This window comes from Coptis chinensis, chromosome 2, assembly GCF_015680905.1.
Source record: "Coptis chinensis isolate HL-2020 chromosome 2, ASM1568090v1, whole genome shotgun sequence".
Classification (NCBI taxonomy): Eukaryota; Viridiplantae; Streptophyta; class Magnoliopsida; order Ranunculales; family Ranunculaceae; genus Coptis; species Coptis chinensis.
The window spans coordinates 104,885,643-104,900,168 of NC_141457.1; the positions used below are offsets into that span (position 1 = coordinate 104,885,643).

Genomic DNA, 14,526 nt, shown 5'->3' on the forward strand with positions numbered 1-14,526 from the left:
TAGTTTCATTATTGTTATTTATTTTAATGTTAAGTTTAATTCCGTAATTTGAATTTGTAGTGAAATGTACTTCGAATGAAAATTTTAATATAATGAGGTTATTTTCATTGTGCGTGGTTGTTTAATATTGATCCCACCTTCCCAAATTGTTTGGGGGTGGTGTTATCTATTCCAGCATGATTTTTATATGACCCTCGTTTTAGAAGTTATTGCGGAGTCAGGGTGAAAATATGGCCGTTTAGGCAAATCTATGAATAAGTATCATGGTAGGGTGAAATCTCGATTAAATAGGTAGATTCTATCCTAAATTCAACCTAAAAGATACTAGGTTTGTTTTCGAATCAAGAATATGAGTTGTTTCCGTTTTCGGTTTGGAAATTTTAAGATTTCCGGAAACTGCCGTAAAAACTTTTTGGCAACTTCCCGATCTGTTTTAGCAACTTAAAACCTATATAAACTTCATTCATTCTACACTCACAACTCACACTACACCTAACCTCCATCACTCACCTTTCACTCCCACGATTCCCACGTTTCGTCTAATTTTCCGATCTTGACTTCTCGAGCTTTTGACTTCCCGCAGGACCGCTTTTTGCGACCTTATTTATTTTTCAGAATTTTTGTCGAGCGCTCGCTTAAGGTGAGCGCGACCCGCATTTCCAAACACTGGAATTCCAAAATCTTCGCGACTGCTCGCTTCAAGTAGAAATATTTATAAGACATCGCCGACTTCCGTGGACCGAAAAATTCCAGTTTATGCGGGTTGTTCTCGGATCATTCGCAGCTATTTTAGAGCATAATTTTGAGATGACATCTCCTACATTGATACCGAACAGTCTTTTCGAAGATTTGTTCCAAAGCACTACTTACGGTGCTTGGTTTTGTGGCGATCATCATAAATGAGGGCGGAACCCGCTATGGTAAGACTCGATGCACTTTATTCTCCAACACTAGCATCTTATTTTTACGATAACTGTATTTTCTTTGAAAGACCGGATGGAGAACAAGTGTTCTCCATCAACATTGATAATGAACCAATGGAAATTACGGTGTTCTTGCTAGCATTTGTTCTTGGACTTGCTATGCCCAATGAAATACAAGACCCATGGTGTTATTGGGTAGATAATATGTATGTCTACACTTATGAGTTTTGCATGAGTCGTATGGGCGCAGCATTATCCGTATCGAGGACCATGGGGAATATAACGTCGCTTTGGTAGCCCTTTGTCATGAACATAGGAACTGTTATGTTTTGGATCATGCTAAACATTTTAGGGGAATGGCGTTTTTCTTACGTGAATGATGCCACTTGCGCGCCTTCCTTGCTTTTAGCCACGGGACGTATGTGTCATGACCTTCCCCAACCTTGATGTCTAGTTTAGCTCGATCCCATAGCATGAGGCATAAGTTCCTTCTTATGCCCTGTTCTAATTTCCGTATTATACTATGTTTCTTTCCTATTTTTGTACACGCTTCACGGGATTGGATTACGGTCGACACCGTAAGACCCACAAATAGTATAATTCGATATTTCCGCGGCAATGATTTGGGCAAGGGTGGAGGATACAACCTCATCAGTTGCACCCTACACCCCGTCGACCAAGTGGCTCTTAATAGGTTAGCAATAATAGATGATAAATGGCGGAAGCCCGCAAATTATCATGGCATGGCAGACGCTGAAGGAACCTCACTTCTTTATAGAAGAAGAGGATGAGGAAGATGATGAGTAATCGCGGGAGATAAGGTAAGTTTTCATTCTAGTTAGTGTCCGCTTATGTCCCAAGCAATTTCATTTTGTTAACCCCATAATGGGTAGAACTCGTATAGAGTTAAGTCGGTTTTTATTTCCTATATTAGTATCGCTCTAACTTTGTTTTGCGATGTTCCCCGAATTTCACGCGTTTCAATGGTATTTTTCCTACCCTCTTTATTTAAAAATACTTTGAGGACAAAGCATGCTTCTTGTTTGGGGGCATAGAAATACGTGTAATTAAGGCATCCGTTAGGATATAGATATGTATAATATGCATTTGTTTTCTAGTTAAAATTTCAAAAATTCAAAAATATAAATAAATAAGTTATGCTATACACTTTAGGAATATTGGTATTGTTTTCTTTCTCTATGCTCTTAACAATCTAGAAGTCTCACGTAGCTTTTGCATCAAAATAATTTTTAGAAACTTAGGTTAATATGTAGGTAATAATCTTTGCATCTATCTATAAATATATTACATGAGTATCGATGATTGTTAGCAGTAAGTTTCTGAAATCTAGGCTAGAGTACTTATTCTATAAATCCTGTGAGAATATAGCCTAAAGCCTTATATGAGCAAAACATTTGAGAAATGACACAAGAGAGAAGTAAAATCCGGATAGAGATATCACACATCCACTTGCTTGTTCACTAAACCATATCCTAAGCGAGAATTTAGGCCCTCTTTGGATCGATATAGCAAGAAATTCAAACCTATGAATTATTTTCCGCTAGTCGCCCCTCTGAGCCTTTCTTTAGCCTTTCATAAACCACAAATTCTTTACCCTGTTACAAAACAAAACAAATTAAAAAAATAATAATAAAAATAAAATCAACCTACCCAATTTAGATAAGTCTGAGAATAGAATGAGGAAGAAAGAAGAAGAGAAAAACCTGTGTAAACAAAAGTTAGTTAATTGCTTCAGAAAATAAAGAAAATAAGTTTCCATCCAAAGAAAAGAAAAATAAAAATAAAAATAAAATAAAAACTCCAAAAAAAAAAAGAATAAAAGGAGTCAAAAGCTAAAGAAAAAGAAAAAAATATGGCTAAAGATGGAAACAAAGTGTAGAAGCAAAAGTAAATAACAAGGTTTTCTCTAGTTACATAATCTGAAGACTCTATTATCTCAGACTTGTCCTTTTTGAATATCCATTTCCTTCCTTCTTAAAACATCTCCTAATCCCCGCAACACCTAATAAAGACCTCTAGCTCAATTAGGAATAGGTTAGTGTGATAGTAAGTGGCGATGTGTTTGATCGACTCAGAACTTCCTTGTTGTCATTGAGATTGTAAGGAAAAGTGTGCCCACCGGACACCGAATAAATAAACTTGAGTGAAAAAATCGAGTGTTGTATCTTGACTATTATTGTGAGAACCTACTTAAGGGCGCTTATTCCGAAGTTTCATAAAACTAACCTGCTAGGCATTTCATAGTATTACTCATTGTATATATGTTTATTGTAGATGATTGATTATTATGTATATATTAGCTTAGGTTTCGACTTGATTACTCTATATGCATTGCTAGTGAGAGGTATAGTTAATTTAGAGCATGAATAAGGAAACAATAGTTTTATTTCTTAGTCGTTGTAGTATAGATGAAGTTTGTGAGTACCTTCACTGAAAACTCTCACGAGGCTATAAACTCGTCCACTAGGGAATTCCTAGTGGTTTAATGCCTTGTTGCATATAGTCAATGCAATCGCGACTCAAATAAACGAGAGAGAAAAACTCCATTTTGGTCACTTATTCTAATTTCTCATCTTTGCTTGAGGACAAGCAAAATGCTGTTTGGGGTGGTTTGATAAGAGCCTAAAACTGTAGTTTTAACCCTCAGAATACCATACTATTAGACCAATTATGTGAGTAATAATTAAGAGTTAACACTGATTACGTGTTTTTATGCATTTCAGGCTTCAAAGTCCATTATATGTATAAATGTGCCACTTTAGCGAGATAAAGGAGCAAAGATCGGTTACTAAGGAGTTCCATGATTAAAGGCCAAGATTCAAGAAGATAAAGCCTTTCTAAAGCCCGGTCAAAAGCTGAAAAAGTCGACGCGGCGTAAAACAAAGACACAAGTTAACAGAACTTCCGAAGGCCGTATCTTTGGACTCAGACCTCAGAATGGGGCCTACCTTATATCAAAACGACCGGCTCGGAAAGAGCTTTCCAATGGTCTAAGACTTGATCCAATCAGAAGAGCAGAAGTGGACGAAAAGTCTGTTGAAGCCAACTGCAGCTGAAGAGGCCTTTCTGGACTGAAAGAATTGGGTTTTGGGCCTGATTCTATGGCCCAAAACATGGCTCCAAGCCCATGCACGATTTTTGGATCTGAAAGTATAAAAACCAAAGCTTAACTCTTTGTTAATGGTAGTTAGTTAGACCTAAAACTATAGATAATTATAGATATAGTTTTCATGTAATAAAATTAAGTTTAGTTTAATTTCAATTATTGTTTTAGATTAAACTCTTAGAATCATTATTCTTCATTAGTTTGATAAATAAAATAGCTAGTTTGTCAATTTCGATTCTTGTCATTTACAATTGTTTAGATCTAATTTCTTTTATTACGTAGATAGCTAGACTTAGATTAGTTAGATTATTAATTTAGTATTTGAATCATTGTTTTATTATTCATTAGATTAATAAAATAGTGTTCTCCATAAGTTAGTTTCATTTCCATTAATTGTTTAGTTTCAATTCGTAGATTCAATTAATTGCCATTATTAGTTTAATTCAATTATTGCATTAGTAGTTTTGAATTGGGTTTAAACAAGCAAAGTTTCAATCTTTATATCATGTCTTGTTTGAATTCCATTGGGAATGATAGCGTGATGATTCTCGGCTAAACCTCCATTGAGGGGGTTGAGAAGCCTTGATGAAAGCTTGATTCCGATTATCGTAGAGTCGTCGTAATTTCCTTTCCACTCTAGAAACGATTAGTTCACCATGGGAATGGATTTAATCGTTCACATACTAGTTATGAATTGGTAGAAATGCCATGTGTAATTAGGGATTAGGAGTAACCATATTGTTCGAAGGCGATTCAATTCGATTAGGACGATTCGTCGTTAGTAGGATTAAGTCGAGTTAAGGTGGAATCAATCCCCCTCTAACTCCTCATCATAGAATCAACGTAGCATTCCCATAGTAGTTCTAATAGTCGACTAGTTGCATCTTGTGGATAGTTGCATCGTAGTCAAGTTGCCACTTCGTAAATCTCTCATTAGACTTTAGAGTTAATAGCACTTATACGTAGAGAACACAGCATGCGGAAGGACTAGGAGTGGAACGAATCACTCTAATTCACTATATCTCATAAGATTGAGAGTAGAATCTTTGATAAAATATAGGCACGTAAATAGTTTTAGTTTACTTACGTTTTGAGTTTCATCGTTCATTTCGTAGGTAAACTATTCAATTTTATGTTTTATCAATAATCCACTAGCTGGTTCATTCAAACAATAGATATTATACTAAAAGTAACAAGCAAATATACTACAAACCGATAGAATGGGGCATATACTGAAAAGGACAGAATTTGAAGCAACAATTCTGTAAGCAATAACCAGAACGTGGAAGAGAATCATGGAATAAACGATGTTGATCTTTAATGGAAAATATTGTTCTGAATGGACTTCCACGTATTGGTTTTCCAATGATAATGCCAAGAAAGATTTAGGGTTCTATTTAAGAAGACATATGACATCTAAGAAGAAGGTAGGTTACAAATGTGCCAGAAGGAGCTACTTATGGTGCAATTACTCTCAAGTATCAAGTCCGCATTCCATTCAAGAAGCAGGAAAGTAATATCATTTCAAGTATCAAACCCTTCATTAAAAAAGAAGAATTTCGAAACCCAAATTCTGAAATATCGCTTTTTCATCTTGATCTGATCAGCTATTATCCAAATGCCGATATTCTCATTGTTTGGATGTTTGTTTTGAATTCTCACAGATACCTAGTCACCACAGATATATATATATATGTATCGCAAAAATTCACCTACAAAATGAATTCAAATCTAATTTTTTGTGGTTATGAAGCACTCACCATAATGATTATCTTTCCAAAATTTCAGCTCATTTGGAAACCTCTAACATAGATAAAAATTGTTGGTATCTTTAAAAAGAAATCTAACGGTCTAGAAAGTTTGAGTTTTTGTAATCGTTTTTTGCTAATGTTAAAGATTTCCAAATGAGCTAAAATTTTGTTGAGATGATCTTAATATTGAGTATATCATATCTACAAAAACATAGATTTGAATTCATTTTGTAGGTGAAATTTTACTTATGTACTTATTTTAAAGTTAACTTAAGTAGCTACTTACGTGTATATATTCAACGTGTATATATATATATATATATATATCGTCCGGCTAGGTAGACAACTATAAAGAAAATAGCCATCTTACACAGGCTTTTTTGCGCCGTTGGATCACGTTTTCAGATCCCAGATCTAAACACCAAAATATCGAAATAGAAACTTACGAAGGGTTTTCCTCGCTCCTCTTTCCTATTCCTCTCTTCAGCATCGAAATTATTCTAGCAAATTCAACCCATTTCAGCTCCAAAATCAACCCATTGCAGCTCCTCCAAAATTGAATTCTCCAAATTCAACCCATTTCAACCTCCAAAATCAATCCATTTCAGCTCCAAATTTGCTTTAAGGTTCCTACGATTCTGCAAGCAACTGATCTCCTTGCTCCAATCAACCCATTTCAGCTCCAATCATCCCTTGCCAGCAACCCATTTAAACCTCCAAAATCAACCCATCTCCCATCTCCAATCTCTATAGGTTTCCAGTGATTCTTCACTCATTGGTTGTTACGAATAAATTGTATTACCTTCAGAGCGGGAGTGCAAGACTTGGAATTTGGTAAGTGTTAAATTCCATTTTGTTTAGGAAAATATTTTGGCCGTGAATATGGATTATAAGGGTAATTGACAGTTTGTTAACGATTCTGTGGGGTAAAAGGGAGGGAGTTCCTGCTACCGATTGGTCTTGTTCTTAAGGTGCTATGATATGGAATTTATAGTTTTGCTACATTTGTTTGTATAAACATTATATACTATACGGCTATACCCTGTGTATTGTTATACAATGGGATTTTTGCTTGGGAAGTTCAGTGCAATATTATATCTTGATATTCCTTTTTCTTTGAGGGGTATTAGATGAATGTTTTCTTCTTTGTTGTTAGACAATGAGTGAAGGCATTGTCGTCATCATTATTACCGCGCGTTACTAGTATTATTGTAATTAAGAGAGAGAGAGAGAGAGAGAGAGAGAGAGAGAGTAGATTCTATAATTTGAATGAAAACTATCGATTAATTGTTTTCTACTCGACTGTGAATTGAGTTTTACATTGTACATTTGCTTGCAATGATTAGTTCTTGTTTGTCAAAAACAGGCTCTCATTGACACCAATGACCATGAAATCTATATGAGTTTGACATGTTGCTACGGTGACATATATTAGAAAGGAGAAAGATCTGTTGGCACTCAACTCGTCGAAGAAAGGGTAAACATTATCCTTGGCACTCAACTCGTCGAAGAAAGATCCATGAATCCTAGGCGTCATTTCTCGTTTCTCCATCTGCGAGAAAAATTTGGATAGTTTTCCAATGAAAAGGAGATGTACTTTCTTATAGTGGATGGATAACGTCAATAGTTTGTCTTATCTTAGTGGTCTTGTGTTTGATCAAGTACCTAGTTAAGGTGTTATTGTCCTAGTCGCAGTGGTTCAATGTTTGATGAGATCGATCACTTTGCCGTTATGTTTGATGAGCCCCAAGTTTCTGTTTTTCTATTTCTTGTATGGAAGGATTAGTAGCTTCTACTTAAACTATGTAAAGCTATGAATTTGTAGTTTGGGAATTTTCAAAGTTTGTAGTTTGGGAATTTTAAAGAATTTCCCATGAGCCACCATTCTGACGGTAGGTCCTCAGTGTTATATATTGTTCTGCAGATTTAGGTGTTCTATATTGATTAGTGACATATATTGTTGTTTCTCTGAGTGTTCTTTCCAATTTATGGGTATTCTTTCCTATTTATACTGTTTTGAATCTGGACAAGTATGTGTATATGGTACCCCTTGACTCCTGCATCAAATTCAAGTTGCTACAACTCTGCAAGGAGAAAACACAGTGACAGTACTTATCAAATATCTGACACAAGTATTCTAATATGGTCGCAGAGATAAATGGTTGGTTGAAGAAAAAACAGACTAACAAAAGGGTCCAGGAGAATCAAGAGAAAGTAGTAATCAACACAACAGAAAATAAGTACAAGTGTTGGGTAGTAAAGATGTAATATTATATCTGGGACAAGGTTGCAGAAACAAACCCCTACAGCGAGAACAAGTAAACTACCTTTTAGATATAGCTGAAAATCCAAGAGGCATGCAATATATCCTTAAGTTCTTGAACCTGTATGACAAAGTTCTACGTATAAATATACTATGTCTACACTAAACCTTGAAGTTGTTCAAACTCAAGAATATGGAACCAACCACAACTACAAATACTACAAGTAGATAAATACTAAAAGCGAGACAATTTCATTAGTACTATCCAGGAAAGCTGTTTATCCTCTTTCACCAATCTTTCTGTCAGAGATAAAGTCTACAACATTTGAAGCTTTGTAGAGTACAGTATTGCATTTGAAAACACAGTGAACTCTGCAATTATTGCTATAGCTTCATATATGTGTTGGTTACAGTTAACTCAAACAACCAAAGTTTAAGCCATTCGGTACACTTCTGCTCAAGTTAACTCAAACAGCCAAAGTCTGCAGCATTTACCACAACCAATATTTGAAGTGCTCTGGCAGTAGTAAAAAAGTCATTTGGTACATTCTGTTCTTTATTGGAAGCAATCACACCGAAGCCAGTCTCTTACATCATGTTTCTTCAAATACTTCTTTGTTAGGTACTTCAAATACCTAAACAACAAAAGAGATAGTAATTAGTACCCAGTTTCCAATGACATTGTATACATAGAAGATGATTCAACAACACTTGAAAGTAGTATAGACGAACACTCTCAAAAGTCAACATACGATTTGAAAACTTTGCAACCAAACCATGTCAAATACATTGCTATACCATATAAATATAACAGCGCACCCCTTATCTCTAAATGATTTCTCAATTCTCATTTTTTCCAATGATGCAAATACGTCAATTTCCCTGAAATAGATTTCTCAAGATCGTGTCACTTAGTCCCTGTCAGTTATTTGACCAACTTTATAGCTCTGTATCATAGCAACGACTTAGTCACGCTACTTCTAAGCAAACCAGTAATCTCCAATAAGATGAGATTCAAAAACAACACACTGTCTACAATAAATAATAAAATGATTCAGCATGAACAAAAAGCAGAAGGCATTATAGAATAATAAATAAGTTCTTGGGTCATCAACCAAGAGCAAGGAATTAATCACAAAACGAATTAACATGCATCTCCACTTGAATTTTAACCCAAAAAATAGTACGCCCTTCAACTACATTATTACCTACTCCAAACCCCACGTCACCCAGTGCCGGCCCTGAGTTTCTGGCCGAAGCCAACTCTTAAAATGTGGCCCTATGTGTAAATTCACATGTCAAAAACAAAAATCGATGCATTTTTTGCCTAACATTATTATTTGTTATCTCCTCTTTTTAGTCGAATGCCTTTTTGTTTTATGTAACAAATAAGATTTTATGCATCTTTTGACTTCGTAATATGTGAAATAGCAAGTGGATTTAATAATTTCATTAACCATATATAAGCTACAATTAAGCCTATAATTATATTGTTCTTATTAGTAAGTGTATATTGTAAGGTGTGTTAAACTGTTTCAGTAGACTCTAGTGGTGTACTGGTGGCCCTTATTTTGCCAAAATAATGGGGCCCAAAGCGCTTGCTTGTGTGGCTTTGCCTCAGGGCCGGCACTGACGTCACCCCAAACCATCTCAAGTACCACAAAGCTAGTAACTCTTTCATTGACTATGGCCAATGGGCAAACCTTAAACCAATCATAATCATAAAAAAACAACATCTAATAACTAGCATTTCAACAAACAATGAGAGATTGTACTCAACCAACAAAACAAACCTAAGAAGGGAGAAGCGAGAAATTATGAGTCCGGCTAGTTATTAGCACTTAACTCATCTTGTAGGGGGTGTGGTAAACTACGACATAAAAAATATGGTAAAATGGAACACCTTTCGATATATATATATATATATATATATATATATATATATATATATATATATATATATATATATATATATATATATATATATATTGATTGACATCTTATTTTGATATCCACAATTTACACAATGAACTAAGGGCTGATTTTCGGTAGAGAAGATCTTCCTACCATAGATTGAATCTCCACAAAAATTCGTCTCAATTGGATATGTCTAGCTTATTAAAAATAGTGTTAAAATTGTGGACCGTTAGATAAATATTGAACTTAAACACAATTTTTGACAAGGTTAGACATGTTCAAATGTCTTGATATTTTGTAGAGATTCTATCCATGGTAGAAAGATCTTCTTTACCAAAAATCAACTATTAGTTCATTGTGTAAGTTGTGGATGTCAAAATAAGATGACAATGTAGGTGATGACAAAATATTAGGTTTTAAATCATTTTGTAGGTGAAGTTATGGATTGTTTTAGATTTGGTCTTTATTTAAGGTCTTTTTAGGAGCTGGATATACCTAATATTTTGTGCATATAATCTACTAACCATAAAAAACATCTCTACAAAAACGGAGCTGAGCTATTTTTAAGGTCCTTTTAGGAACCTATATATCGGGCTGGCTACGTCGACATACAAAATTGACATACGCAATCCTACATACCTACATAATGAGCTAAAAGCTGATTTTATAGGGATGTGATTTTCACAACATGGAGATCATCCCCACAAAAAATCAGCTCCTTTGAACATGTCTAACCCTACTAAAAGTTGAGTTCAAATTAGAAATTTTTCTGACGATCTAGAATTTTAACACTCTTTTGAGAAGACTAAACACATCCAATTGAGCTGATTTTTGTAGAGATACTATCTATGGTAGGGAGATAATATCTACAAAAAATCAGTCCTTAGAACAATGTGCAAATCCACTTTTAGATTGCATATGTCATTTCTGTATCTCGACGTAGCCATATATATATATATATATATATATGTATGATGATGATGATGATGATGATTATATATGAAGTACGTATGTGTGTGTGCTTTTTTTATGTGTTTCTTATGTTTCTAGTAATATATATCACAGTGTGAAATCATTATTATTGAAAAACAAAAAGCCTTTACCAAAAAAAAAAAAAAAAAAAAAACACCAACAACAGAAGATATCATATTTCAATTGCAGCCCATCAATGAGATTTTTGTAGAGGCTATAAAACTTCAATTAGATTTCTCCACAGAGAGGCCGCGTAACACGATGGTCTCAACAGTGAGACCCGGTCCATACCCAAGCAAAACGCCCAAACTGAAGCCTTCACCAGTGGTTACTTGCATTTTCTCCACAGCTCTCTTTCTCAACTCATCCAAAATAAACAAAACGCACGCACTCGCCATATTACCATACTCACTCAATACATGTCGAGATGCACTCAATTTATCCTCATTCAATCCAAGTTTAGCTTCGATTCGATCCAGAATAGCTCGTCCGCCTGGATGTAAAACCCAGAACAATGAGTTCCAATCTTCGATTTCACCAATTCCATCAAATGTTGTTTTTAAAACATCTTCGATATTGTTTGCTATAAATTTCTGGAACTTCTCTTTTAATATTAAACCCAACACCAGTCTCACGTAATTGCGCTTGTAATGCATTGTCCGACACAGGCAGTATGGTCTGGCTTGCGGATACAAGTTCAAACAGGGGCAATTCGGATAATAACTTATCCGGGTTGGCACCAACAATTAAAGCAGCAGCGCCATCAGCGACAACAGCCATACCGACAAGATTACTCGGATTATCTTCCGATGGTCCTCGAAAACTGAGAATACCATTAAGTTCACAGCATATAACAAGTACACGTGCACCCTCATTGTTCTCGGCGAGATCTTTGGCAAGACGAAGGACAGTTCCACCAGCATGGCATCCTTGGTGATACAACATGAACCGTTTTATATTGAGTGGAAGACCGAGCTGTTTAGTGAGTTGGTAATCTAGACCAGGTATGTCGATTCCACTCGTTGCGTGGACCACCAAATGTGTGATTTTAGATTTGGGTTGACCCCATTCTTTGAGTGCAGTTTCTACTGCATCTTCGCTCAGTTTTTGGACCACAATTGCTGCAATGTCTTGCCTTACGTCAAGAGAAGGAGCCATGTAAGCACACAAGTTGGGATTCTCTTCAAGCATCGATTCTGTGAGGTGCAAGTAACGTTTCCGAACCATTGATTTTTCACCTGTAATCCATCACCAGAGAAGTTACTTGATAATTGTTACAAAAGCCTGATTTTTGTTTTTTAAATTATCTTTTAAGATTGTTGTGGATCAAATGTTAGTTTCACAAGAAAAGCTTGGAGTCGTCCAAGAATAGCAACGGATCAAAGCCCAGTTCTGTTAAGTCGAGACAATCGGCAATCAGACCAGATAACAAGACTGGATCCTAATTATGTTGGCTTTCTCATACACAAACTCTTGATTTACAATTTACTCCACAATCCACAGAATAACAATTTGATAATTTTATCTGTGCTTCTGTGATTAATCTAGTACTGAAATTTTAAAAGAAAAATTCCAGTTCTAGGATCAAATATATCTTATCTTAAAAACACAATCACAGATGTTTCGAATTTGTCAAGTTCAATTTTAACGAAAGACTATGACTTTGTTTGCAACGTACATTTATTTGTCTCAGACGTCTTCTAAGTTATAACATCAATTTTAGCCAAACTATGCATGAAAGACATAGATAGCGCTTACTTTTTTGAAAAATATGGTACGAATAAATGCGATTAAACAAAGTAATGCATTGCCAAAAGAAACACCAAATGAGCTAATTCAGCACTCACAAATTCGTTTGAACTTGTCATGTGAGCTTTGTCATGTGATCACTCTTGGTCACTCGGAAGTAGAAATCTGGATAATCAGACTGAACGTAACAGTTCGGAGGCGTAGCTGTTCCAATGGCTAGAACCGTGGCCAGTCGACCATTATTACCCATGACTGACCCTCACACTCTCTTATACAGTATTATAAGTTGATATGCTGAACCAGTGTCATGCTTTTATAGAAGGAAATGTGGAGCTGCACGGTTAATTGCCAGTCACGTAGGCTTCCTATCCTATCCATAACAAATGTTTACTAGCTATTGACCGGGCTTTGCTCACATGAATTTGTTTTTTACACCAATTACAATCACAGTTCACATGAATTTGTTTTTTACACCAATTAGATCAGAGTCAAGCCAATGTATAGGATTACGCAGACACTTCTATACTACAGTGCCATCTCAATATCTCAAAATCGGAAAAAAAAACAAATCGTCTGGGTCAGTCTGCATAAAGCATCAAAGTAAGTGAGTTACTCAAAAAAAAAAAAGGAAAATCAAAGTAAGTGTCCTGTCAAGCAATAACTATATAAGTATATATCAAGCAATAATGGGATTATGGTGAGCGATTGGTAAGCCAAGTCACAGTACAAGTGTACAAGGGTCTAGTGCTTTTTGGTAACTGTACAAGGGTCTAGTTCAAAGCTCCCAAGAGGGATTGGATGCTCTATGGAGTGTGTACATTTGTAATACTTTGAGACTTTGACGTGCACACTACACAATACACTATCACTAGTAGATTTCTTTGTATATCATCAAAAGAAAAGCAAGGAAATTCTGCCTAACATGTACTCCCACTTTGTTCAACAAAAAAATGTTAGAAAAAGAAAAATTATTGTCAAGAGGAAAAATATCTTCCAATATCTTTATGAGGACGTCTAGGGTGCATAGGATATCTAGCCGTTGACAGATTTCTTTAACCTTGCAATACACACGAGTTCCTGTCTATATGAGTGGCTGAGAAGTCTGCGTATGAGTACATTCTGCGCACCCTAGATTTTCACTATCTTTATAACTTAAAAAAATTCCGGACTGATCTACATACAGTATTATAATATATTTTTTTTCTGTAATTTGTGACTTTTGATCACATTTTTTAGGACGGTTTTACTCATGTTATTTTTCTATATTTACAATCTTACCCTTGTTGTCTTAATCATTTAGTTTGGGCATAAAAACAACATAGTACATGCATCATGCTAATATATGAATATAGTTCAAAGACTTGGAGATTAACAATTCGTCTAAAAAAAGGATTGGAGAAGAAGCAAGAAATAAGAAATTAAGAACCACATGTGAGGATGGGCCGGGATGGGCTACAAATAGATTTGGATCGGAGATAATATTTCATAATATTTAGTTGCCAAGACATTTAATAGTTGGGAGCCATCAGTAATAATACATATTGCAGGTTATGGGGTTCTAATTAACCCTGCCAGCGTCCAAGTTGCCCGAGTTACTGATCGATCTCAATTAACAAATTTAAGATAGGCTTAGTGGGTGTTTGGTTCTCATTTTTTCAAAAAAGTATTTTTTCTTAAAAAACACTTTTATGAAAAAGTATTTATTCTAAAAACAGTTTTTCAATAAACATGTTTGGTTGTGACTTTTTTAAAAGCTATTTTATCAAATCAGATTTCACACTATGTTTCTCGATATATTTTGGCGATATCAAAGATAAATCACTA

At 35.2% G+C, this 14,526-nt stretch overlaps 1 protein-coding gene and 1 long non-coding RNA gene across 2 annotated transcripts; one reads left to right on the plus strand and one right to left on the minus strand.

The window, feature by feature from the left end:
* Window positions 1–6,183: 6,183 nt before the first annotated feature.
* LOC147520016 (uncharacterized) lies at window positions 6,184–7,773 on the plus strand. The gene is made up of 2 exons (XR_015214348.1): window positions 6,184–6,635; window positions 7,168–7,773. It is a non-coding gene; the product is annotated as an uncharacterized LOC147520016 (long non-coding RNA).
* Window positions 7,774–11,042: 3,269 nt separating this feature from the next.
* LOC147520017 (chalcone synthase 1-like) lies at window positions 11,043–12,969 on the minus strand. The gene is given in 4 exon segments (XM_086594907.1): window positions 11,043–11,531; window positions 11,533–12,191; window positions 12,801–12,822; window positions 12,824–12,969. Coding segments are annotated over 4 exon segments (1,164 nt in total). The 5' UTR covers window positions 12,953–12,969; the 3' UTR covers window positions 11,043–11,177.
* Between the last annotated feature and the right edge of the window lie 1,557 nt (window positions 12,970–14,526).